At 38.9% G+C, this 23,978-nt stretch overlaps 1 protein-coding gene and 1 pseudogene across 3 annotated transcripts in view; one reads left to right on the top strand and one right to left on the bottom strand.

Annotated features, from left to right (window-relative positions):
- MDN1 (midasin AAA ATPase 1) overlaps positions 1-23,978 on the bottom strand; it is a 167,406-nt gene that overhangs the window by 85,966 nt on the left and 57,462 nt on the right. For both annotated transcript variants that reach the window (XM_082730557.1, XM_082730558.1), the window contains exons 18-34: positions 23,586-23,730; positions 22,994-23,090; positions 21,530-21,643; positions 16,048-16,195; positions 15,656-15,766; positions 14,434-14,585; positions 13,728-13,906; positions 12,720-12,928; positions 12,387-12,533; positions 11,421-11,562; positions 9,367-9,501; positions 9,147-9,285; positions 7,969-8,107; positions 7,546-7,676; positions 5,211-5,355; positions 3,278-3,407; positions 873-1,091 (exon numbers count right to left, since the gene is read on the bottom strand). In XM_082730557.1, the coding sequence (XP_082586683.1) occupies positions 873-1,091; positions 3,278-3,407; positions 5,211-5,355; positions 7,546-7,676; positions 7,969-8,107; positions 9,147-9,285; positions 9,367-9,501; positions 11,421-11,562; positions 12,387-12,533; positions 12,720-12,928; positions 13,728-13,906; positions 14,434-14,585; positions 15,656-15,766; positions 16,048-16,195; positions 21,530-21,643; positions 22,994-23,090; positions 23,586-23,730 (2,482 nt within the window). The remainder of the gene's footprint in view (positions 1-872; positions 1,092-3,277; positions 3,408-5,210; positions 5,356-7,545; positions 7,677-7,968; positions 8,108-9,146; positions 9,286-9,366; positions 9,502-11,420; positions 11,563-12,386; positions 12,534-12,719; positions 12,929-13,727; positions 13,907-14,433; positions 14,586-15,655; positions 15,767-16,047; positions 16,196-21,529; positions 21,644-22,993; positions 23,091-23,585; positions 23,731-23,978) is intronic.
- LOC309865942 (large ribosomal subunit protein eL42 pseudogene) lies at positions 18,814-19,306 on the top strand (annotated as a pseudogene). The gene has a single exon. The product of its transcript is annotated as a large ribosomal subunit protein eL42 pseudogene (transcript).

The following is a 23,978-nucleotide window of genomic DNA, read 5'->3' as shown; positions in this document are numbered from 1 at the left end:
GCTAATTCAGTAAAGCACCCACGCACTCCAGGATGAATCAGCCTGGACGTAGGATGGATTAATGTGGTACTGCTGATTATATTCGTTTATATCTCTAATCTTCACTGCTAAAAAAAAACAGAACTTAAATACTGAATATTATGAGCTTACAGTAACTTAAAAAACAAACAAACTAAAGGATTCAGGCAATAACTATAAATGAACATTCATGGTAACAATTATCCAGTCCAAGGACTGGATTGTGGACACTGGGGACGGTATGTGCTATGGAGAGTGCTGTGAAATGACAATTCACAGACCTGTGAGTCTACCCCTGGAGCAAATAATACACTGTATGTTAATAATAATTAAAAAAAAAAGAATTATCCACTCCTTCAGGAGCAAGGGCATTTCCAACAGTCTTCTTTTTACTCGTAATAACCACTTCATGTTTACCAAGTCCCTAGCCTATAAGCAATGAGAAGTTGCAGCCTATCTTTTGTAACAGTCATCTCTCAAAAAGAGTAGAAAGAAAATAAAATCCATTCTTGGTCTCAGAAATGTTACAGTAAGTGATTTTTTTTTTTTTAAGATTTTGTTTATTTATTTACTTGACAGATAGAGATCACAAGTAGGCAGAGAGGCAGGCAGAGAGAGAGGAGGAAGCAGGCTCCCTGCTGAGCAGAGAGCCCGATGTGGGGCTCGATCCCAGGACTCTGGGATCATGACCTGAGCCGAAGGCAGAGGCTTTAACCCACTGAGCCACCCAGGCGCCCCAGTAAGTGATTTTTTTAAAGTATCTGGGTCAGAGGTTGGAGGTCTGGGTTTGCTCCATTTCATACTCCCCTCTACCCTAACCCCCTTGTCCCCACACCAGCTAACAGACAACATACCTGAACCTATTCCATCTATGTACACCAGGCATGCAGCATGGACAAATGATGTCACAGTGGAGATGGTCTCTGGCCTTTTCAAAGCAGCTTCCTCCCCCATTGTGTTCATGAAGTTAACCCAGGACAGGATATCTCTGATACTGACCACACATCTTCGGCCAAATTCCTGGTGGGTAAGCCAATCAATGAAATCCAACATCACCTCCGCTATGTCAGCCCCTAAGACATAAGGACACAAAGGCAGTTGCTTAGAAGTAGCCGTATTGAACACTCCCAAGAGGGTTTTGTAACATGGGATCCAGAGATGCCCTAAGAGAGTTCTGTGCTCCATAAGATTATATGCAAATTTTTGTGAAAGTCCATTACCGCTTTTTCTAAAGAGAGGGTTCCATTGCTTTTATTACATTCCCTCGAGATTCATGAATAGCATTCCACACTTACCAAAAAAGAAAAACCACTTTGAGAATTACAGCCTAAGAAGCAATCCTGAAAACTGCTCAAAAGAATATTCATTTGTTTCATCTTCAGATAGAATTGTGAAGTCAAGACACAATGATTTTAGAAAATATATAAATTTTATCGTTTTTTAAACTGATTCACAGGAATAAGGATGCCATATTTTCAGTGGCATTTTTAAAAAGATTTTCTTTCTTTCTTTCTTTCTTTGAGAGAGGAAGAGAGCAAAAAAAGGAGAGAGGGAGAGAGCATGAGCAGGGAAAGGGGCAGAAGGAGAGGGAGAAGCAGACTCCCCATGGAGCAGGAAGCCCAATATAGAACTTGATCCCAGGACACTGGGATCATGACCAGGTCACTAGGATCATGATCTGAGCTGAATGCAGATGCTTAACCGACTGAGACATCCAGGTGCCGCTTCAGTGGCACTTAGTTCAGGTTTTTTGTTTTATTAAATCAATGCATCCATCCATCAGAATTCAACAAATCAGAGGATTCATAAATTTTGTTTCATGATTTAAGTTAAAGGACCAGTCTAACTATCACAATTTCATATTGTAAAATATTTGGAAACAAAATACTTCTTAAGTAATAGAGATTAATGTCAATTTAAGTTTAATAAAACACTTTATATAACTCCTAAAGTCAACAATAAACACTTATCTAAGAAGTATGAGTATGAAAGAACATTGTTTTTGTTTTGTTTTTTAAATACGACAGGGAGAAATCAGCACTGCTATAATATAAAGTGGACCATTCAGCAAGAGCCTTCAAGGCTCTACTGCAAATTACTTAGAAGAAACTATCTAGTCAGAAGAAATAAACTAATTATGAAAAAACCCACAAATCTTTAGAAAGAACTTAAAATGATAACTCAAGGGGAAAAATCCAGTGACAATGAGGAAAGCAATTAAATGCTGTTTCAGCAACTAAACATTAAGCATGAGTACTTGGATGGACATTTCAGGGTGGAATAATTTTGAAGTAAAACAAGGACTTAAAGGACAACTTTTCTACTGTTAGAGGATAATTAAATCTTGATTATTAGAAAATAATGAGGTAAAGTGGATGGGTTCATACATTGTTTATAACAAACATTAAAAGTAACAGAAAACAGGAATCCATGTTATAAATGTAGTAATAAATACTAATATGTAAAATGACTGAGGTGCCTGGCTGGCTCAGTTGGTAGAGCATGTGACTCTCGATCTCAGAGTTTTGAGGTATACAGAAGTTTCTTAATACTATTCTTCTATTTCCTTAAGTTTGAAAACGCTTATAATGAAAAGAACATTTAAAAAATTCTTTTCATAGAGAGCAAGCGGGGGGGAGGGGATAGCCACCCAGAATATTTTTAAATAAAGTTAATAATGAATTAATTGATGACAGAGAAGCCTGTGTGACTCAGTCTGTTGAGTATGGGACTCTTGATTTTGGGTGGGGTCATGATCCCAGGGTCATGAGATCAAGCCCTTTGTCAGGCTCTGCACTCAGCAGGGAGTCTGCTTCAGGATTTTCTCTCCCTATCTCCCTCTGACCCTACCCCCACTGCACTTGCATTCTCTCAAAGATAAATTTTTTTAATTAATAAATAAAACTTTAATATAGGGGCACCTGGATGGCTCAGTGGGTTAAAGCCTCTGCCTTCGGCTCAGGTCATGATCCCAGGGTTCTGGGATCGAGCCCTTCATTGGGCTCTCTGCTCAGCGGGGAGCCTGCTTCCTCCTCTCTGCCTGCCTCTCTACCTACTTGTGATCTCTATCTGTCAAATAAATAAATAAAATCTTAAAAAAAAAAAAAACTTTAATATAGATTTTTAAAGTATTTCAGTATTATTTCTGATTTTGATTAAATGAAATCCTTAGACCTATTCCTATTTTCTAAGACATGATTTCTATTTTCGATTAGCTTCAGAAGTTTGGGTATTACATTTACCACATGAAAGCTCTTACCTTTATGATCTACTCTGCCAAGAGATAATCCTGGACGAAGATTATGGCTGATAATCTGAATTAAATCTTCACGATTTGTGCTTTGTGGGCACCATATTTCTGTAAACCGGTTTCTTAAGGCAGGAGACAGCTACAAGAAAAAAAATTTCCATTTGAATGTAATACCTAGGAGGAAAACTAGAAAACAAATCCCTTGAAAGAGTATTAGCTGGTGAATCTAACAAACACTAGCTGCTTCTTTTATTACCTTTACTACAATTTAACTGAATACCTACTTTATCCTGGCTCCTTCCACAGGACATCTCAGTAATCTCCACCACCGCCTCCCAGACAATATTCCTATCACTTTCTTTATAGGCAGAGTGCAGAACTTCAAGGTCTCATAGAATAGGTGGTATAAGTTGAAATCCGGCCCCAGTGAGTAACCCCCCAAACTGAATACTTCCCCTAAGCAAAGGCCTTTCCTTTACCTTCGGTTATATAACCAGTGCTTTAAAGAAAGTAAAAGCTATTGTCCCACAGGGGAGAACTGTCTGAAGTAGAAAGGAAAACATCTTTTATATGGCCCAAAAGGGGACAGTGAAATTATTAAGGAGGCATATATTTTACCTCTTATATAACAAAGAACTGTTAGTCCTTCCAGTCTTTATGGCCTTTGCCCTGCAAATGGATTCCTCTTATCCTTTTTATTCTACCCCAGGTCAATAAACCCCTATTAACAAGCATATACAATGCCAAACATGCACGTAACTATTAGCTTATTATTGCTTTCCTTGGCCTATGGCAGCAGGACTAGCAGTAATGCCTATACCCAGGAGCAGCTCAGTTAAGACCCAGCAAATGTGTGAGGGATCCTTGCTGCCATCCTAGATAAACAGTGCCACTCGTCTTTGGCATCCTACTTCACTCTGCCTGCTAGGCAGGCAAAAACAAAAAAGAACCTTCCCTTAGTGTTATAAAAGTTGGCAATCTTTTTCTAAGAAAAACTTAAACTATCCTAACAACTTAAGCTAACCTTAACATACACAACCTTGAAATTAGATCTTTCTATGTTATTCTCACTTGCCAAAGAATCAGTTTTCACATTATGTTAGAAGCTATGATGTATTTATTTCTTCTTTTCAAAACATTTCAAGAAGTATAGTTATAATCTTTCTTTTTATGCTACAGAGGAAAATCAAGCCCAAAACACCATGCACCATGTCGCATTTCAGGGATCCACCAAGTTACCAAGAATTTGAATTACTTTCATTCACAACCTCTGTTTCTTCTCATCATCCTTGACCTATCACCACATCACCATTTTCCTAACAGGCCAGGATCCCACACACAACATAGACTTCTTTACTGAGAAGCTTCGCAAGCCTGAAAGCCATGGTGTTCAGGGTATTGGATCCTGGTTGGATCCCCAAACCACCCTCTGAACAGAAGGCTGCTCTCCACCTTTTCCTTTACTAATAGTCTGAGGGTAACCCACATAACCCCTGGAAAGAACAGAGATGGCCCACCTGCAAAACCAGAAGAGGCTCCTGGCTGCAACATTTTTGTCACTTTAAAACAGTCAAAGCCATAGTCATGTTTAAGAGACTCCAGAAACAGAGTTTAGGATTAAATTTCAGTTTCAACTTTCTCACCCATGAAAGTAGGAAAATAACTTTCACAAAGAGTTCTTGTGAGAATTTGTTATGGTAACATACATGAAGAGCTGAGCAAACAATGAAACAATGAAATTTCAGGCACACACAGTGAGATATTAACATAAGGAAATAATGTCAGAATCTCTCAACTTTGTAATAATTCTAAAATATCTTTCTAGTTTTTAGTTTTTACCCAATATAAAGTTCCAAATGCATTTTTACATATTATATTTCTAGCTGCCAGTGAGCTTAGGTCAAAACTGGAAAAAAATTATGCTTCAGGAACACAATTTTACCTCTTTTTTCCCAAAGTCGCCCCCAGGGTTCATGGTTGCTAAGATACGGAATTTTTTCCCAGCAGTCAACAGCTCTACCTCATTATCCTTGTCCTCTACACTGCCTTTTTCAGCTAATACCAGGCACTTTTCCATTTCAAGGACACTAAAAGACAAAAAATTGGAGAATATAAGATTAGAAGACTTATGTATCCTTTGTATTTTGTGGTCTTCAAGTTCTTTTAAAAAGGAAGAAAGTTATCTCCTCTGCTAAGCTTTTATTTAACACTTTCCTAGCACAAATTTTAAAATAACTCATTATCCCAATTCCTGTGTAAGGGAACAATATTTCTGATCAAAAGAAAAAAAAAAATCCCTTTAGCCATTTATGCCCCATTATGGCACTTGCTTTACAAACGAGTGTCTTATATACGAATATTCATGGTAGCATTATTCACAAAAGTAGAAATAACCCAAATACCAGGCACCTGAGTGGCTCAGTTGGTTAAGCAACTGCCTTTGGCTCAGGTCATGATCCCAGAGTCCCTGAATCGAGTCCCACATCGGGCTCCCAGCTCCATGGGGAGTCTGCTTCTCCCTCTGACCTTCTCCCCTCTCATGCTCTCTCTCACTGCCTCTCAAATAAATAAAAACCTTTAAAAAAATAAAAATAAAATTAAAAACACCAAACTTGGTAGAAATAACCCAAATAACATCAAGAGGTAAATGGATAAAAAATATGGTATATCTATACAATGGAAAACTCTTAGGAATAAAAAGGAACAAACTACTAACAGGCTACCACATGGATGACCCTCAAAACAATGCACAGTGCAAATGCAGAGAAACCATTTATATGCAATGTGATAAAAAGACAATTTTTTTTTTTTAAACAGAAAGTAATTTAGTAGTGACCTGGAGCAGGAGATGGCATCAGAAATACACTGTAGAGTGGCAGAAAGGTTCCTACTGGTATAGTGGAAAGGTAAAACTAGATTATGGTGTAAAGCTCAGTAAATTTACCAAAACTTGTTGAATTATGCATTTAAAATGGATAAACTTATGGTATGTAAATTAAACTTCAAAAAAGAAAAACAGGGGTGCCTGGGTGGCTCATTTGTTAAGCTTCTACCTTTGGCTGAGTTCATGGTCCCAGGGTCCTGGGATTAAGCCCTCTGTTGGGCTCCCTGCTCAGAGGAAAACCTACTTCTCCCTCTCCCACTCCCCCTGCTTGTGATCCCTCTCTCCCTATCTGTCAAATAAATAAATAGAATCTTAAAAAAAAAAAAGAAAAGAAAAGAAAAGAAAAAAATAGGTATACATCAAAATTCGTATTAGTCCGAGATTTTGAGGTCACACAGCCATATAACATCTAGAATTCTGATTCTAGTTCTTTGAAGAATTTAGGTAATGGTCACATAAATTGCCCCAAAAAAGAGTTTTAACTTCTGTTCATTTGCTTTAGCATGGCCATTCTACAGTCCCATCTTTCTGATTACTGACAGGAAAAACTAGCCCTGTTAAACTACTCTGAGTGCTAAAACAAAATAAACAAACACAAAAAACAGTAACTCATTATCATTTTCAAACATTTACCCTGCAGCTATGAAGAACATTACTGTGCAAAAGAATAGCTATAAAAACCAGACCAGTATTCCATATTCTATGGAATATTATTTAACCATAAAAAGGAATGAAATCTTGTCATTTGCAACAATATGAATGAGCTAGAGGGTACAATGCTAAGTAAAATAAATAAAAAAAAAATACCACATGATTTCCTTTATATGTGGAATTTAGGAACAAAAGAAAACAAAAAAAATAGAACCACCAAGGTATAGATTCTTAACCACAGGGAAAAAACTTGATGGTTACCAGAGGGGAGATAGGTAGGGGGGATGGGTGAAATAGGTGAATGGGATTAAGAGCAGCCATATCACGAAGAGCACTCTGTAATGTACAGAACTGTAGCATCACTGTATTATACATCTGAAACTAGCATCATGCTATATGTTAACTACATGTTAACTACATGGGAATTTTTAATCTTTTAATTAAAAAATTTTTTAATTGTTGGGGCGCCTGGGTGGCTCAGTGGGTTAAAGCCTCTGCCTTTGGCTCGGGTCATGATCCCAGGGTCCTGGGATCGAGCCCCACATCAGGCTCTCTGCTCAGCAGGGAGCCTGCTTCCTCCTCTCTCTCTCTCTCTCTCTCTCTCTCTGCCTGCCTCTCCGCCTACTTCTGTCAAATAAATAAATAAAATCTTTACAAAAAATTTTTTTAATTGTTTAATTAATTAAAAAATAACCAGACCAATGGAAACATCACACAAAGGGCAAACCTCTTACACATATACCTATTGAGTCTTTCCAGGACAGAGTCATCAGCCAGTGAGATCTCATCCAGGAGAAAAAAGCCATCTTCTTTCATGGCCAGAACTAGAGGACCATCATGCCACTCAAAAAGTTTTGATGTATCAACTTCTTCCTACAATTCGGAAAAGAAGGTGTGAAATTAAAGAACAGGTGGCTTCGCAAGACATTACACATGTAGTAGAGTAAGTGGTCATTCCGCAGAAAGTAAGGGTCTAAGAACAAGGAATAAAGCCTGTACAACAGGATGCTCAGGAAAGTCTCTGTAGACAAGTGAAAATCTAAAGATATATATCAAATCTGGGATCAAAACTTCACCATGAATAAATTCCACAGCTGACACCTACACAAAGCCAACTGCAATTCTTCAAATGAAGGAATACATCATTATTTGCTACTGAACGAACCTTGTCCTTTGGCTTCTGTCTCACCGGCCGCAGCCCTCCCAGAAAGTCCGAAGTCTCCATGTGTAAGTGGCAGTTGACAGAGTATAGTTTCTGATTTGCCAATCCTGCAAACACCTGACAGATTGTTGTTTTCCCACACCTGTTAAAGGGATACATACCAGATTAATAAGGACCATAAATTCCAAATATACATGCTAGCCACTCCAATCAGCATAAGAGGGGAGCTCTGGTGAGAGGCTCACTGCAGGAACAGAGACTGCCGGCCAACACAGGACATCGGCTTCCTGAGCTCAGGGCACCCTTCCCCCAAACACCAGCAACCTAGAGTGTTTCTTTTTTTCTTTTTTTAAAGATTTTATTTATTTGACAGACAGAGAGCACAAGTAGGCAGAGAGGCGGGCAGAGAGAGAGGAGAAAGCAGGCTCCCCGCTGAGCAGAGAGCCCGATGCAGGGCTCAATCCCAGGACCCTGGGATCATGACCTGAGCTGAAGGCAGAGGCTGTAACCCACTGAGCCACCCAGGCGCCCCAACCAAGAGTGTTTCTTAACCAAAAAAGCACACGCTGCCTGAATTCCATCCTTTTCTATTTCTACCAAACCATCACCACCAGGGATGGGAAAGAAACCTAATCCTTACAGACTTTTAAGAGACTGGAGCTCAGCTGTTGTTCTCTACAGATTTATAGAATGAATGGCACTATTAGGGGTGCCTGGATCGCTCAGTGGGTTAAAGTCTCTGCCTTCAGCTCAGGTCATGATCCCAGAGTCCTGGGATTGAGCCCCGAATCAGGCTCTATGCTCAGCAGGGAGACTGCTTTCCCCTCCTTCTCTCTGCCCACTTGTGATCTCTGTCAAATAAATAAATAAAATCTTTAAAAAGAAAAGAAAAAAAAAGAATGAATGGCACTATTTAAAAGAATTACAAAGAAAAAAAAAAAAACACTCCAGTGATAATAATGCAAGAAATCATTCTCTTCTATATCAAAAAGGTCTGAAGGAAGAAGAAAGCAAACAGTAATAGGTCTATTACATAAGCCTTACAAAAAGGTAGTAGGGGACGGGGAGATAAAAGAAAAAAAAGATTGCATCCCTGCTAATCCTTCACAGATAACTCAAGTACTCCTCTGGAACTGAACTGAACCATCACAAGTTACTGTCACAGAAGCACAGGACTTTACCCAGTGTCTCCAACCAGCAGCACTGGTTCACCAAATTCTAGCGCCCTTCCCACCAGGATCGCCAGTCTCCGCATACTCTCAGTCCACACAATGTGACTGAATGTAGACTCCAACATGGATACCTGAGTAGACAATTTACCTATAAAACACAGAATAAAGATTTAGCTTCTAACAGGAGTACAGCTCAATTCATTTCCTCTGGGTATTTTGACCTACTCACTCAGTAATTTTAGGACATTTTCCTTGGAGAAGAGGGACTGAGGACACAATTTTTTCTTGAAATGTTTTTCAAGGACTTCTTGAATCACATCAATCTCCTCCTGCTTCCTGACTCGGCCTGCGAGAAGCATAAATCCTTAAAAAAAAAAAAAAGGAATCAATAAGTGTTAAGTTATAATATCAAGGGATATTGAGAACATGGAGCAACAGCAACTTTTTTTTTTTTTAAAGATTTATTTATTTGACAGACAGATCACAAGTAGGCAGAGAGGCAGGCAGAGAGAGAGGAGGAAGCAGGCTCTCCACTGAGCAGAGAGCCTGATGTGGGGCTCGATCCCAGGACCCTGGGATCATGACCTGAGCCGAAGGCAGAGGCTTTAACCCACTGAGCCACCCAGGCACCCCGCAACAGAAACTCTTATTAGGTGCTATGGAGAAAGTATCTAAAGAACTACTTCAGAAAATTGGGAGAACCTACTGCAACTAACCATATGTCTGCCCTGCACCCAGCAACATGACCTCCATGTTCTTACCCAAACACAAATGAACACATGTGCACCAAAAGACATATGTAGGAATGTTCAGAGCAGTTCTTTTCATAAGAGCTAGAAAGTGGAAATAACCCAAATGTCCACCAACAAGAGAGAGATTAAACATTTATGGTATCTCCATACAATGGGTTACAACACAATAATAATTAAACATAACACAGCTGAACCTCACATTAGACTGGATGAAAAAAAGTCAAACGCAAGGAGTACATAGGACTAGCTGAAGCTCAAGCAAAGGCAAAAATCAGTGTTCACAGAGGTCAGAGCAGTGGTTACGTCCACGGGAGGTTAAGACTGGCAGAAACCATGAAAGAATCTTTTGAGGTACTGGAAAATATACTTCTTGGCCTACGTAATGATTCACATGGTATACACATATGTTAAGAAAAAAAATAAAAGATATCTAGCTTACACATGAAAAAATAGAGCACTATATTCACTTTACTATGTTATACCCTGATTAAAGACTTTTTTGTTTTTTGTTGTTGTTGTTGTTGTTTTTAAAGATTTTATTTATTTATTTGACAGAGAGAGATCACAAGTAGATGGAGAGAGAGCCAGGCAGAGAGAGAGAGAGGGAAGCAGGCTCCCTGCTGAGCAGAGAGCCCGATATGGGACTCGATCCCAGGACCCTGAGATCGTGACCTGAGCCGCAGGCAGCGGCTTAACCCACTGAGCCACCCAGGCGCCCAAGACTGTTTTTTGTTTTATAAAAAAAAAAAAAAACACCTGTTACTCCATCTATCTACTCTTTACCAGTAAAGAAAAAATATATACTCTCATGGGTTAGTTTTCTTTACTCTCCTTATTAACCACTCCATTAATGAGTCATTAGTACCTTTCAAATCAGAAGACTCTGAAATGCGTTCTTTCCTATGGAGTAACATAATGAGCAATCATGAGTCTCAGATGACATAACTGCCTTTCCTCAGAACTATGATAGTACCTGACCAACCTGTCAGTTTTCTTTTACTATTTTTTTAAAGATTTTTTTAATCTATTTGACACAGAGAGAGACAGTCCCCGCGCGGGAGCGAGCACTAGGGGGAGAGGTAGAGGAAGAAAGAGAAGACACGGGGCTTGAACCCAGGATCCTGGGATCATGACCTGAACCAGAAACAGATGCTTACCAACTGAGATACTCAGGTGGCTCAACCTGACAGTTGTCTGTATAAGGCACAAGCATGACTATCTCTGATTGGTGAATTGCAGATAAACAGTCCACAGAGACATCATCAACCCCTGGCCAAAACTCTTACCCAGGCATTGTGCCCCTGTCTGATTCCTACATGGAGCCACCTGAAGCAAAAAGAAAACTATAAAAACCCAAACATACTAGCACAGACGCCTGCAGGAAAGAACTATTTTCTAAAGCATCTGGTACTTGAGGGAGAAAGACTATTTTTGTATATATTGACCACAATTCGGGAAAGATTTATTTTAATAAGAAGACTGGATGTTTGACATAACTTCACGGTGTGAGAGCATCCAACCGAAAGCATACCGTCATTGGCTAAATGCTGCAGCCAGTCATATTCTTTCTCGGTCTGTTCAGCCAATCTGTATCTTTCAGCCCATCGAAACAGATCACGAAGGGTGATGAAGCCCTGTTTTCCAGCAAACACTGAAGAACTTCTGCGATAGGACTATTAAAATATCAAAACAAATGAAAAAGTGCAATGGCAAACACACTATACAACCTATATAAGATTTTTAACAAATTTATGCTCCTATAAAAATGATTCATTCCACTAAGATTAATTTTCAAAAAAAGTAAATGGACTATAATCCTTTGAAGATAAATATTCAAACTCATGTGTTTTATAATGTAATATAAATTCCAAATGTAATATAAATTCCAAAACACAACACCAAGAAAAAAAAGGAATTCCATTTCCTATACCATATATGTAAAATTTATGAATACAAATGATGGCAAACAGGCAGAAACATCAATCCCATAATGTAGGAACATAGCACTAAGACTGCTAATTATTATTAGCTTTCTAGAAACTAAAAGTACATTAATTCTGATAAAGGACACTTTTAATACCATAAAATGAAATACTCAAAAAAACAAACTATAGCTTCACAGAATTGACAAGGGAGAGACATAAAAAGGTATCTTCAGTTGTGTCCATTCAAGGACTAGATCCATTTAAAAAACAAAATTTGCAGTTTGTGAAAGCCAAATTCAAATCTGAACAAAATGTTCCAAAATTATCCACAAGTCCAGGACTGTTACCATATATGACTATGAGAAAAACTATAACATGATATCAAATTGTTCATTTATAAAACCAAAAAATGTATTAATGAAGTGCATTTTGATATCCTTACTCTGAAGATATTAAAAAAAAAAAATGGATGGACCGCTCTATCTAACTGAGAAGGCAATCAAATTTTAAACTTTGATCACAAAATCTAATCAGTATGTTCCATCTGGAACTAAGCGAGAGAGATGAAATACCTGAAGGTCCAGCATGACTTTAACCAACTTGCTACAGTAGGAGGGTGGCAAACTACAGCGCTTATGCAAGATTGTTTCCAACTCAGAACTAGGCAATTCATCAAAATGCAATTCCACAAACCGATTCCTGAAGGCTCTAGAAAGCACCTAGGAAACACAGGAAAAAAAAACCATGATAACAAGAGCCTCTCACCCAGTTTCCAAAATGGAGGCTCTGCTATTCACCATAAAAAGAAAAACGCTTCAAAAGAAGTAAAAACATCTCAGTCTTACCAAGAAAAAATTATTACTTTACAGGGCAACAAATGGGAGTAAGGGGCAAACGCTACAAACCTTTCTGCCTCCATAAAGGCCTGGTGGATTCTGGGTAGCAAAAAGCATAAACCGAGGGTGAGCTTTAACAACTTCTTGTGTTTCTGTGATGAGCAATTCACGGTTATCATCCAGTAATCTGTTCAGTGCCTCTAACACATCAGTAGGGGCCAAATTTAATTCATCTAAAATAATCCAGTAGCCCTTTCTCATAGCATCAATTAGAACACCTTAGAAAAAATAACACTAAGGATTAGTGCCTAAATTAGTTCAAAGTTTTAAAAAATGTTATATGCAACTCAACCAAATCTAAACCATTGCATTTCAAAACAAATTACTCCCTGCAGCTAGTCATGCCCCCCAAATAATTTGTGATGTCAAAGATCAAAAAAGGACAATTTTCAACGAAAGTAATCATTTCACACAGAAGGAAAGCCAAGGCTGACAAATATCACATTTCCAAATTATTTTTCCCCCTGCAGTCTAATTTCATTTAAATCACCACATTCTCATATCTATTCTTAGCTTCCCTCTGTTCAGTGCTCACCACATTTTTCTGAGTCTCTAGAAAATGAAGTAGCAGTTCAATTACCCTCTACAAAACTTGCTCGTAGTCCTCTGTACAGCTGACAAGATCAGCGGGGACCAAACAATGCTGGATCACTAACCATCTTCCCTTAACCAGGGAGATCAGGGAGAAAGACAAACCAGCTATTATGGCAAAGGTTCGTGTGCCTCAATTAAAAAGGATGACGTTTACCTGAGGAAATGAGTTTAAAAGAATGAACACCTGGGGCGCCGGGGTGGCTCAGTGGGTTAAAGCCTCTACCCTCAGCTCAGGTCATGATCCTAGGGTCCTGGAATCGAGTCCCACATCGGCTCCCTGCTCAGCGGGGAGCCTGCTTCCCCCCCTCTCTGGGCCTATCTCTCTGCCTACTTGTGATCTGTCAAATAAATAAATAAAATCTTAAAAAAAAAAAAAAAAAAAGAATGAACAACAATACTCATGGAATGAAATAATAATCCTACCTTCTTTAAACACAAGCTTCCCTGAAGAGTCAGATGTGTAACAACCAATGTACTCCTGAATATCCGTGTGTTCGTGATTGTTAATACGCACACAATGATTACCAGAAGCTGCAGCCAGCCACCGGATAAGGCTTGTTTTACCAACTGATGTCTCTCCCTGAATCAACACTGGATAGGTTCTTGAAAAGATCAGCCAATAAAGCAATTTAAGGAAAAAAGGAACCAGAATTCAAGTAGTGTTAAAAAGAACGTATCACTTATCACCGTAACAAAATATGTTTATATGCCTATACACCACTAATGGAATGTTTCTAAAGCCCTGGGAAGTTTCTGTGTAAAAGGGGTTCCTCAGAAAATACTTATATAAAATACCTTTCTTATAGTACTTGTGAGAAAACAATAAATGGGACTAGCTATTACTTAAATAACGAATGATGAGTATTCATCAGCAAAATACTGGAAAACAAATAATCTGCATCTGTGTTGCTTCCACCAAAAGATGCAACTAGAAACAATGCTTTGTGCCAGGAGAAAAGTGCTGGCTCAAGAAGGTATTATTCACTCAGCCAACGAACAATAATAAAATTGTAAAGAAGTAATAAAATTACTTCTTTAATTTCTTTAAAAATTAAAGAAGTAAGACTAGAATGCCATCAATGCTTATGCTGGTGAAGCTTCAGAGAAGTAAGAGAAAAGGTCCATATACCCTGCAGAAACCACTCGGACTATGTCTCTTAGGTTTAGCTTAACAGAAGATGTAAGAACATAGGTCTCATCTATTGTAGGCTCCTTGTCTCCCACTGAAATCCAGTATCCTTCGACCTGGATAAGCCGGCCTCCTTTTGGTTCTGGAATAGGCTGAAAGACAAAAATGTCAGAGAAATAACCAACAGTCCCATGATAACTATGACACTCTTTCAGAGAGGTGAATCCAAAGTAATCCTAAGTCCCTAATAAGGTACTTTCTTCCTTAAGAGTTAAGGAATAAAAAAAAAAAAAAAAAAAGAGTTAAGGAATCAACATATAAACAAGCCTGTTAGTTGGTAAACCATTTTCTCAGCATCTTTCACTCCCGTGTTATTCTAAAATTTCCTCTGTCAAACTGAAATGATGGCTGTGTTTAGTAAGAAAAAAAATGCCCAACCATCAATCAGAATGGGAAGTGTGTACACAAACTACGGTGTAAGCGACAAAATACTATGTAACCATTAGAAACAATGTCACAGTGATCTCTGGTACAGTACAAAAATATAGGATATAGTGAGCCTAAGAAAGGAAGCTACAGAACAGTATTACAAGACGGTTCCTTTTAAGTTATTTATATTAGATATATGTATTAGAATTTGCCCTTGCTAAGTGAAATAAGTCAGTCAGGAAAAGACAAATACCATATGATTTCACACATATGTGGAATTTAAGAAACAAAAATGAACAAAGAAAAAAAAAAGACAAACCAAAAAATAGACTTTTCACAATAGAGAATAAACCAATGGTTACCAGAGGGAAGGTGGGTGAGGAGACTGTCAAACAAGCGATGGGGATTAAGAGTACACTAAACTTCAGCAACTAGTAACATACAAATTTGTTGAATCACTATATTGTTGCATATGTGAAACTAATGTAACAATGTATATTAAATATACTGGAATTAAAATAAATAAGAAAGAATTTGCTTTGATAAATCTATACACACACTGTCATAATTTGAATATATAACAAAATACATATATAATATAGGTAGAAGGGCATAAGGTTTAAATCTCTAAAGAGTCGGGGTAGGATTATTGGGAATTTTCACCATCCAAGACACCACCTAATGTTTTGGAACAAATGGATTACTTTTATAATTAGAAACAAGTTTTGTTAAAAAAAAAAATTTGATAATTCAGCCTTTCACTTATGTTAAGTCAAGAAATCAAACAACATACCTGCTTCAGCAGACTTTTTACATTGCCAGAGACAACGTGTTGACAAATGAGCTTCTGAACTATTGGGTGTGATGCTCTGTCAAGCTGTGTTAAGAAACCCAAACAAAATCCCTAGGAAAAAACCAAATACGCATAAAACTAATTACCCTTCTGCAATAACAGTTCAACTTATTTCGAGAACAAAATTGAACCTCTCAGGTGGTGCTGGCTCCCAGAACAACTTTTAAATGTGTTATGATGGTAGAAAAAGGGCAGGGTCACTCTGGTATGTTCTAGGCTGAGCTGACTAAATGGAACACAAAGGCAAACCTGGCATTTGCATCACCACTTCATCCCATCCAATAGTGAGCCCATCCACCAAGCTCCCCTTCAAGAACAGATTTTAGAAAGACCTCATAGAGTGAGCGCTGGATGTTGCTACACGGATTGGAAGCTGCAAATCGCAAAGCTCTGCAAAGAGTCCGAAGGCTGTAGTGAGGTCTATGGCCAGTTCCATCCACCAATTTTGTCCCAGAGTCTTTCCGTAGAGCTGTATACAAGCTAAAAAAAGGACAGAGTTCAAATGACTTTGTTAACTAATAAGCATTCACTATTTTGCCATTATTCCTATTTTTTATGCAAGGTCCAAAAGCCATTTTTAAAAAAAAGATTTTATTTATTTATTTGATAGAGACACAGTGAGAGACAGAACACAAGCAGAGGGGGAGTGGGAGAGGGAGAAGCAGCCTTCCACCGAGCAGGGAGCCCAATATGAGGCGGGACCCCAGGACCCCCGGATCATGAGCTGAGCTGAAGGCAGACACTTAACAACTGAGTAACCCAGGCGCCCCATCATTTTTATAGAATTAGATAGTTAAGCGGGACGCCTGGTTGGATGACTGCCTTTGGCTCAGGTCATGATCCCGGAGTCCTGGGATCGAGTTCCGCATCGGGCTCCCAGCTCCATGGGGAGTCTGCTTCTCCCTCTGACCTTCTCCTCACTCATGCTCTCTCTCTCAAATAAATAAATAAAATCTTTAAAAAAAAAAAAAGAATTAGATAGTTAAGCTGACATATGATTTCCTAGAGCATTCATCAAAACCTCTCAGACATTCTCTTTTGAATCTATTTTTCAGGGCTTCCTGCTTATCGGGGAGTCTGCTCCTCCCTCTGCCCCTCCTTTCTCTGTCTCTCGCTCTCAAATAAATAAAATCTTTTTTAAAAGAATTTAGTTTTCATACACTCAGGCTCTTTTAAAAGAAGGATCTATCAATTTCCTTTAGGACGAAAAGAGCAGAGAGGTGAAAAACATCAGATTCTTTTTTTTTTTTTTAAAGATTTATTTATCTATTTGACAGAGATCACAAGTAGGCAGAGAGGCAGGTGGGGGGGTGGGGGGGCGGGGGAAGCAGGCTCCCTGCTGAGCAGAGAGCCCGACTTGGGGCTTGACCTCGGGACCCCAGGACCATGATGAGAGCTGAAGGCAGAGGTCTCAACACACCGAGCCACCTAGGTGCCCCAAAATATCAGATTCTTAACAAAAGACAGTAAGATAGGAGAAGCCCTTGGTAATAATATACAGAGTCCAGGGGTGGCTCACTTAGTTAAGCATCCAACTGTTGATTTTGGCTCAGGTCCTGATCTCAGCATAGTGGAATCAAGCCCCATATCACAGTCTGTGCTCAGAGGGGAGACTCCTTGAAATTCTCTCTTCCTCCTCCTCTACCTCTCCAAGCCCCAACCCCACACACTCTAAAATAAATCTTAAAAACAAAAAAACAAAAAAACAAAACACATACACACAGAGTCTAAACATAGTGTTCCAAAGTCTGCTTCAATACAAGAGGGAAATAAAGTCCTAGTGTAATCTAATAGTGACGGAGAAGCACACAGAAAATCATGGTATTTGAAAGGTCATAGGTATGTCCTTAATCAACAATGACAAATGTTACATGGTATGAAAATACAGTGACTGTTACTGTTACCATTACCACACTTTAGTAATCTAGAAGATGGCAAGACAAAATAAGCTTCAGACTTAAACATGAAATGCAAGAAATTTAAAACTTCCTTAAATTCATGATCAGCTACACAAGATCAAAAGTAACCAAATGTGAGGGGCACTTGGGTGGCTCAGTGGGTTAAAGCCTCTGCCTTCAGCTCAGGTCATGATCTCAGGGTCCTGGGATCAAGCCCCGCAGGAAGCCTGCTTCCTCCTCTCTCCCTCTCTGCCTGCCTCTCTGCCTACTTGTGATCTCTGTCTGTCAAATAAATAAATAAAATCTTAAAAAAAAAAAATTAAAAAAGAGTAACCAAATATGTGTCACAGATGAAATCCAAGTTCTTGTCCAAATAATAAAATTTGGCTTGCCTCTTTGCAATCCTGATACACGTTCTTTCTTTCTTTCTTTTTTTTTAAGGATTTTATTTATTTATTTGAGAGAGAGCTAGAGAGAGCAAGCATGAGAGGGGTGAAGATCAGAGGGAGAAGCAGACTCCCCATGGAGCTGGAGCCTGATGTGGGACTCGATCCCGGGACTCTAGGATCATCACCTGAGCCGAAGGCAGTGGCTTAACCAATTGAGCCACCCCAAGTGCCCCCATGTTCTTTCTTTTGTAGAAAGAATCTACATTCTAGGAATGGGTTATTACAAATGAACACTTACTACTTATACTATGGCATTTTTTAAGAATCTCTGCTTTATCTAGTCTGTTTTAAATTCTGCTTTTAAATTTTAACCACACATATTTATACTTCTGTCCAAACATTCTTGGTTAACAAAAGTGTTCTAATTTTAGGATGTGGTATTGGTAAACCATTCCAAAGCATTTTTACAAATGCCTCCTTAACTATCCTATTTAAAATAGGGCTCCAACTGCGGCTCCTGAGTGGCTCAGTTAAGTGCCTGACTTCAGCTCGTGATCCCAGCGTCCTGGGATCGAGTCCTGCATCAGGCTCCCTGCTCAGTGGGGAGTCTGCTTCTCCCCTTCCTCTCCCCCTGCCTGTGCTCTCTCCCTCCTTGTTCCCTCTCTCAAATAAGTAAAATCTTTTTTTAAAAAAAAGGCTTCAAGCCTGTATTTTCTAATCCCCATTTTGCTTTATGTGTTATTTTCCTATGCTTACCATAACCTAAAAATATGTTTCTCCTGCTTTCTGTGCTAATAGCGCTCTGGCAAACATGGTGAACATTCCTAAAACCCACCAGAATTTTTCTAAGAAGTATGACAAGCACTAACCCCACAAAGTGACAGTGCACAAGAAAGGCAAAGATTCTCCTTATGCACAGGGAAAGCAGCACTATGAAATGAAGCAGAGTGGCTATGTCGATTTTCTGAAAAAAGGCTAAAACTACAAAGAAGATTGTGCTGAGGCTTGAATGTGTTGAGCCGAACTGCAGATCTAAGAGAATACTGGCTATTAAAGGATGTAAGCATTTTGAACTGGAGATAAAAAGGGAAAGGGCCAAGTGATCCAAGAGCCAAGCTTCCTTTTTTTTTTTTTTTTTTTTTTTTTAAGTTTATTTATTTATTTATTTGTCAGAGAGAGAAAGAGAGAGAGCACAGGCAGACAGAATGGCAGGCAGAGGCAGAGGGCTGAGCAAGGAGCCAGATGTGGGACTCGATCCCAGGATGCTGGGATCATGACCTGAGCCGAAGGCAGCAGCCCAAGCAACTGAGCCACCCCGGCATCCCCATATTTTGTTGTTTTATGAAGACAATAAAATCTTGAGGTTATAGTCACTTCAAAAAAATTATAGTGTGTATCTCCTTATTTATTAGTTATCTTCACCTCTTGAATTTTTAAAAGCTGCATGAGATTATTTATATTTATCTTATTTATAGCTGTATCCCTAGCACCTCGGCAACTCAATAATTATTTGAACAAAAAAAGGGTAACAAACCACAAAATGCAAAGTAAAAGATTAATATGATCCTATTTCAGAAGCTTGTATAGTTCTTTCTATACAACACAGACAAAACTGACTAAGTGACGTGCCCAGAATGACAAAATTTGTTTTTGACAGAGCCCGTGCTAGAATTCAGGTTGTCTGATATAAGACTGTGCCCTTTCCACATGGTATAAGAAACAAAAACAGAAACGGAAACAGAGGCTCAAGAAGGATACCTGGCAGAGGACATGAACAGACATTTCTGCAAAGACATCCAGATGACCAACAAACACATGAAAAAGTGTTCCACATCACTAGGCCTCAGGAAACTACAAATCAAAACCACAATGAGATACCACCTCACACCAGTAGGAATGGCTAAAATCAACAAGTCAGGAAATGACAGATATTGGCAAGGATGCGGAGAAAGGGGAAGCCTCCTACACTGTTGGTGGGAATGCAAGCTGGTGCAGCCGCTCTGGAAAACAGCATGGAGGTTCCTCAAAAAGCTGAAAATAGAGCTACTATGACCCAGCAATTGCACTGCTGGGTATTTACCCTAAAGATACAAATGTAGTGATCCAAAGGGGCACGTGCACCCGAATGTTTATAGCAGTAATGTCCAAAACAGCCAAACTATGGAAAGAACTTAGATGTCCATCAACAGATGAATGGATAAAGAAGAAGTAATATATATCTACAATGGAATACTATGCAGACATTAAAAGAAATAAAATCTTGCCATTTGCAATGATGTGGATGGAACTAGAGGGTATTATGCTGAGTGAAATAAGTCGATCAGAGAAAGACAATTATCATATGATCTCCCTGATATGAGGAATTTGAAAGGCAACATTGGAGGTTTGGGGGGTAGGAAAGGAAAAAATGAAACAAGATGGTATCGGGAGGGAGACAAACCACAGGAGACTCTTAATCTCACAAAACAAACTGAGGGTTGCTGCAGTGGGGGGAGAGGGGGAGAGGGTGGTGGGGTTATGGACACTGGGGAGGGTATGTGCTATGGTGAGTGCTGTGAAGTGTGTAAGCCTGACAATTCACAGACCTATACCCCTGGGGCTAATAATACATTATATGTTAATTAAAAAAAATTAAACTAGATAAATAAATAAAAGGCAGATATTAATAACAAAATAAAAAAGAAGAAGAAGAAGAAGGATGCCTGGGTGGCTCAGTCAGTTAAGCATCTGCCTTTCGCTCAGGTCATGATCCCAGGGTCCTGGGATCAAGTCCTGCATCAGGCTCCTTGCTCAAAGAGAGCCTGCCTCTCCCCTGCTTGTGGGGGAACACTCTCTGACAAATAAATAAAATCTTTTAAAAAAAAATAATAAAATGCTTTGCGTTTAGAAAATGCATTCTTATAAGGAAGGAAGGATGGAAGGGAGGAAGGGAGGGAGGAAGGAAAAAAAAAGAAAGAAAAGGCAAGGCTCAAGAAAGCAGCAAGCCACATGGCCAATTTGTACTTTATTCAGCTAAGCCTCAATTCTAAACCCCAGTCACTCACTGTATCAACCTCTTCCTCCCTGCATCCCACATAACCAACATGTAAATTGCAAAAAGTAAGATTTCATCAAGACAGAGCAAAATAGGATGAGTCTGGTGGTGGGTATTAAGGAGAACATTTATTGCATGGAGCACTGGGTGAGGTGTATAAACAATGAAGCTTGGCACACTAAAAAAATAAAATGAAACTGAAAAAATAAAAAATGAAAATACAAGTCATTTACATTCTGGGGATGTAAACTCCTAGCTATGAATACAGAAGTAATTAGGAGAGCATTATCTAATTGTTTACATATTCTCATCGGTGAAAATTCTTAAGCTTTCAATGTAGCTTCATTAGGAAAATCCATGGGAGTTCATACTTTAAAATAGAAACCTTAATGATAATCTTTCTCCAGCCAGAAGCAAAAAAGGAATAATACATGTGCATTAGGCACACATGTTCAGGTGAAAAGTTTATGAAGAGAAATCAAAGAGAACGTACTTGATGATTCCTTGCACTGTGGTCTTATTCACACTCAGTCCTTTCAGATAATCCACAATAAGAATTTGTAAATCTTCTTTACTTTCCAATTCTTCTACATAAAGTTCTGTGAACCTGTAAGACAATGATTATTAAATAATAACTTTTTAGAAAGTTAATATAGCTATTCTGACAATTAAAAAATACAAAACACAGGGGTGCTTGGGTGGCTCAGTGGGTTGAGCCTCTGCCTGTGGTTCAGGCCATGATCTTGGGGTCCTGGGATAGAGCCCTGCATTCATTGGGCTCTCTGCTAGGTGGGGAGCCTGCTTCACCCCCTCCTCTGCCTGCCTCTCTGCTTGTGATCTCTCTCTGTCAAATAAATAAATAAAATCTTTAAAAAGAACCCCCCCCACACACACAAGATGCATCTGGGTGGCTCAGCCAGTTAAACATCTGCCTTTGGCTCAGGTCATGATTCCAGGGTCTTGCGATCAAACCCCTCATCCCCTCACCAAGTTCCCTGCTCAGTGGGGAGCTGGCTTTTCCCCTCTCCCTCTGCCTCTCTGCCCTGGCTTGTTTTCTCTTTCTCTCTTTTCCTCTCCCTCTCTCTCACAAGTGTGTGCTCAAATAAAATCTTTAAAATAAATACAAAACACAAGAAATTATATAAACTCATTTTAATTGCTTATAAAATATGAAAGCCTTTCATCTAGATAAAAACTGACCATAATGAAATAAAAGAAGACATTTATCCTTACTTTCAGAGGTGTTATTTTAACAGCATGTGACAAAAAAAAATACGCAACAAAAAGCATCCTCATCATCAAAAACAAAATCACTGGAGCAAAGAAAATACAATGCCTCTAATTTATAAAATTTTCCTAAAAAGGTTTTATTACTCTTGTAATGCGGGGGTAGGAATCTTAAAATATTTTAGCACTATTTTAAAACTCAATATTCAACAAAAGGTCACTAACAAAAATAAGATCATTATCTTTTTCCAAATGCTACAAACATAAAATACCTTGTTGGTGTCAGTCAGTGTTTAATGAACACTGAAAATTAAAGAGCCTTTTATAAACCACTGGCCTCATCCAAGAGGACTTAGTTCCGAAAATGCACTGTTAAATGTTATACTGTTTTATCAGTATGTGAAAATTTTTCTGGTAGCTATAAGGTTACTCGAAGGAGGAAAAAAATTAATTTTCTATAATATCTGTGAGCCATTAAGTGTCATACAAACAACCCAAAGGAAGAAACTCTCCTGTTCTGGAGTCCCCTGTAGTCCTATCACCTAGAAAAAGTAGAGGAATATGACAAATAAGGAAGGATTCCTCTTACCAGAGATCAAGAAATTTCAAGCATTGTTATGAGGTTTAATTAGGTTAATATTACCAATCAATCAATAAAGAGAACTTTAAAAAAAAAAAAGAAAGAAAAATCAATCAATCAATCCCCAGGAATCAGGCCATGTCCCCTCACCTGTTTCTTATTCCTGGTGGGAGATTTCTTTTGCCCACATCTGTTGCTGGGTTCATGCACGCAAATAAACGGAAATCAGGATGCCGAACCAGTGGTTCTGTTAGGAGAAAATTATAAATTCTCAACTGCTAATAGCAAGTGATCAGTCACAGGTGCCCGGGGAAGAGTATCTAACGCCACAGAACTTCAGGCCAGGAAACCCTGCCTCAGACTCAGCAGCGCTGGTGCTGGCTGCTCAAACCATCCTTACTTTTCCTGAAACCCCACTGAAACCAATTTCCAGACCTATGTACCAACTTAATCTTACACTCCCCTTCCACTATCTTTGAAGGTATGGTTGTTCATTATTATTTATGTTTTATTACCTATTCACCAGCATGTATTTTGTCACTCAGTGTGCATGTCTATTACTTACTACCAAATAATTTAAATTCTTATTCTTTGCATTCCCCATGCCACCTAACTTAGCAGAAAATTAGTACTATGGAATGAACACTGGGAGGACTACATAATCTACCTAACCAAAAGAATCTTACTCTAAAAAGGCCAAAAGGCCTGGGACCAAGTCAACCTTAATGAGATCAAGTGGTACCTGTGTCTCCTCGATCCAGCAATACCAGGGAGCCATAGGAGCCTTCAAGTAAACCACTGAGACATTCTAATGTTTCTGGAGCAGCCAGATTAATCTCATCTAACAAGATCCACTCTCCTTTCTTTATGGCTTGAGCTAGCGTACCCTAAAAGAAGAGAAAGTAAACTATTAAAAATCCATTGCAAATAAGGATACACTCAACAAGAGCAGTTACTCACCCTAAATGCAAGTGGCCACCAGCTTGCTGTAAGAGCTAAGGCCAAGTCAACCATTTTTAAACGTCCAGAGGGGCAAGGAAGTATCTTTGAGCCTAACAGAAGGGTGCAACAAACTAAAATCATCTCAGTAGCTAGACGGTCAGGTAACTAACAACTTACAATGTAGTCCAACATT

Source organism: Mustela nivalis (genome assembly GCF_964662115.1).
Source record: "Mustela nivalis genome assembly, chromosome: 5".
Lineage (NCBI taxonomy): Eukaryota > Metazoa > Chordata > Mammalia > Carnivora > Mustelidae > Mustela > Mustela nivalis.
The sequence above is the reverse complement of the archived record's forward strand: the minus strand, read 5'-3'. Positions and strand labels throughout refer to the sequence as shown.